This window comes from Cynoglossus semilaevis, chromosome 2 (assembly GCF_000523025.1).
Source record: "Cynoglossus semilaevis isolate Cse_v1.0 chromosome 2, Cse_v1.0, whole genome shotgun sequence".
In the NCBI taxonomy this organism is placed as follows: domain Eukaryota; kingdom Metazoa; phylum Chordata; class Actinopteri; order Pleuronectiformes; family Cynoglossidae; genus Cynoglossus; species Cynoglossus semilaevis.
The window spans coordinates 8,597,669-8,600,325 of NC_024308.1; the positions used below are offsets into that span (position 1 = coordinate 8,597,669).

The 2,657-nt window shown below is 36.2% G+C and overlaps 1 protein-coding gene across 2 annotated transcripts in view; it reads right to left on the reverse strand.

Moving 5' to 3' along the window:
• Nucleotides 1-257: 257 nt before the first annotated feature.
• Nucleotides 258-2,657, reverse strand: part of lpla (lipoprotein lipase a) — a 6,303-nt gene continuing 3,903 nt past the window's right edge. Inside the window, exons 7-10 of one of the 2 annotated variants that reach the window (XM_017039678.2) lie at nt 2,122-2,242; nt 1,857-2,039; nt 1,670-1,774; nt 258-1,470 (exon numbers count right to left, since the gene is read on the reverse strand). In XM_017039678.2, coding sequence (XP_016895167.1) covers nt 1,419-1,470; nt 1,670-1,774; nt 1,857-2,039; nt 2,122-2,242 — 461 coding nt within the window. In that variant the 3' untranslated portion in view covers nt 258-1,418. 2 annotated transcript variants of the gene reach the window in all.

A 2,657-nucleotide genomic window follows, 5' to 3' on the forward strand; every position in this document is an offset into this window, starting at 1 on the left:
ATTTAGAGTTTTAATTCTATTAAGATTTATTCTTTATATGTTAAATTAGTTTGATTGATGGATTTAACATTTTTGTCTCCTGAAGTGGTTCATGTCAAATGTTCGTACAGTTGGTTTTGTGTTTCTTAAAATACAATGCTTTTAGCTGCGGGTGCAAGAAGAACATGTTTTATACAAGTTTTACCAAATGTTTCCAATTCCTGAACAGACTTCTTTATTTTACACACTGCCTCTCTGGGCAGTTTGGAAGATTCAAATGAGGGTTTTACTTTTTTTATTCAGCCTTCTCAGGCTCCTTCTTCATACAGTGCACTGCATTTCAGTTCAAATAAGTCAAAGCTCTCTATGGCTTTTTATTGAGAGTCTGGTCTGTGTCCCTGAAGCCTGTGGTAAATTATCACAGTCCTTTCATTTCAAAAACACAAATGTCAAGAGAAGCTCGCCAAAAAAGATATTACAGCTTGATATACAAATGTATACATGTACATTTAATAAATACAAAATGACCCATCGGAGGAGCTATCAGGCTAGTTCATGCTAAACTACGCCTTTTGTTGTTAGAGAATGGTTTGCTGTAGATTATACTGTTTTATATGAGATTCTTTTTGAACCACTAACAGGGTTTTAGGTGCAATTAGTTCTTACCAAATCACAAAAAAGATCCTGGTTTCAATTCATTAAAAAATAAATCTAAATGTCAAGAACGCATTCCATTCCACACTGTGACTCTAAGTTTAGTTTCTGGGGACAAAGAGGTTTTTAAAGTGACCAGTGACACAATAATCCAAATGCATTCAGAGAATGAACTTCAAGAGAAAAAATAAAAAACACATGACTCTTACTTAAAAATATATATATATATATAATACTGATTTAAAAAGTATGTACATTAACCACCATGATTTGTTTTCAGTAGACAGTAAATATTTCTTTGGTCCCTGATGATTGTAGGCAGTTAGTGGTTAAAAGTAAGCGTTAGGGACAAGGTGATGATCTTGCACATTAAGAAATAAACACAAATGTGCCTAAAATGATGCCTGTCACTCAGAATCATTGTTACAGCAACAACAATGCAAGTTCACATAAGCAAAAAAAACCAAACAAACACAAATTGCATCAGAGTTTGAAATTGACACAAATATCTGTAGAAACAGTACACAGAGGCTAATAAGAGAAAAACAGTTGATTACAATGATATGCAGCAGAAGCAACCAAGAGTTTGACTGTTGTAACACCGTGAGCACATTATCACATTTGAACAGGTTCAAAGACAGGAAGAAGCAGATTTTTCCGCAGTGTGAACGAGGTCGGGTGTTTTTGTACAGGGGGTCGCAGAAAAATTAGTCGCTGCTCGTCTTTGGTCATGGATGTGGAGGTGCATGGGTAATGTGCACGGTGTTGTAGGGCCAAGTGCAACTTCAGGCATCGTTCTGTCCAAAAAGAGTGCCCTTCATTCTCCGCTTGTGCCCTCTGGAAACAGGAAAACACAACAGTCAATGAGTGGTTCAAAAAGCACACCAGGTAAGATTTAGCAAATGTTGATGCACGTTACATTATAATAAAAACATGCAAGGTTGAATCTATATTGTCACTTTTTAACAGGTGAAACGTATTATTTTATTTTTCAGTGAAATATTTAGTAGTTATTTTCTGCAAAAACTTGACTTACAATTTCTCCCTGCGGCTCGTGATGTCTTTTGTCATGACAAACACTGCATCTCCGCCTCCTCTGATGAGGAATGCGAACTCATCGTCCTTCGAACTCAGGATCATCCTGATGGTGAACAGATAAAATAAATAATTATTTGATTATAATGTCACTCTCAATAACAGAGCCAATTGTAAGTCCAGCTCACCTGGACTGGTTCTCCCCACATTTGACACGCATTTTCCGAATATGAAATGTGCTGCTCCTCCAGAGGTCTGACCAGCTGAAGAGAGAGTCCTTCTCCCAGCGCAGCTTCACCATCCTCAAATCTCCAATGTTGGTGTCAGTGGTGATGAGGAAAGACAGCGTGCTGTTGTAGTTTATGTCTGGTCTGCATGGGGAAGAATAAGGAGATGTTGGTTTTCACAGAGAGCACATCTGTAATTTTTATTCTGGATTCACAAGGCACTTACAAGACAAAGGAAATGCCTTCCTTCTCTCCTTCGGTTCCATACAGAGAAATGATAATTGGCTGCTCTGTGAAGTTGAGTTTGTCCTTACTGAAGACATGCATCTTCACCTGGTAATGGAAAACTGGAGGAGGAAAAGAGACAGTTTTACAATACTTAGTTTACTCATTCGGTAAAAGACAAATATATGGAAATTTATTTCTATACATATATACATACATACATAAATATATGTATATATATTATCCATATATAAATATATAAATATATAGACATATATGTTTATATATTATCCATATATACATATACTGTATATAAACACATATGTAAAATATATACGTATATGCACAACCATCAAAAATAGACTAAATATCTTAGGTGATTAAAAAGCCCTCAAACACTTCAGAATTCTTACAAAAGAACACACACAGAGTGTGTGTGTGTGTGTGTGTGTCAGTGTTACTGTACACTGTACCACAACTTTAAATAAACTCTTCCGCTACCAGTGTACGACTCGTAACGGTGTCACGTTACAGCAG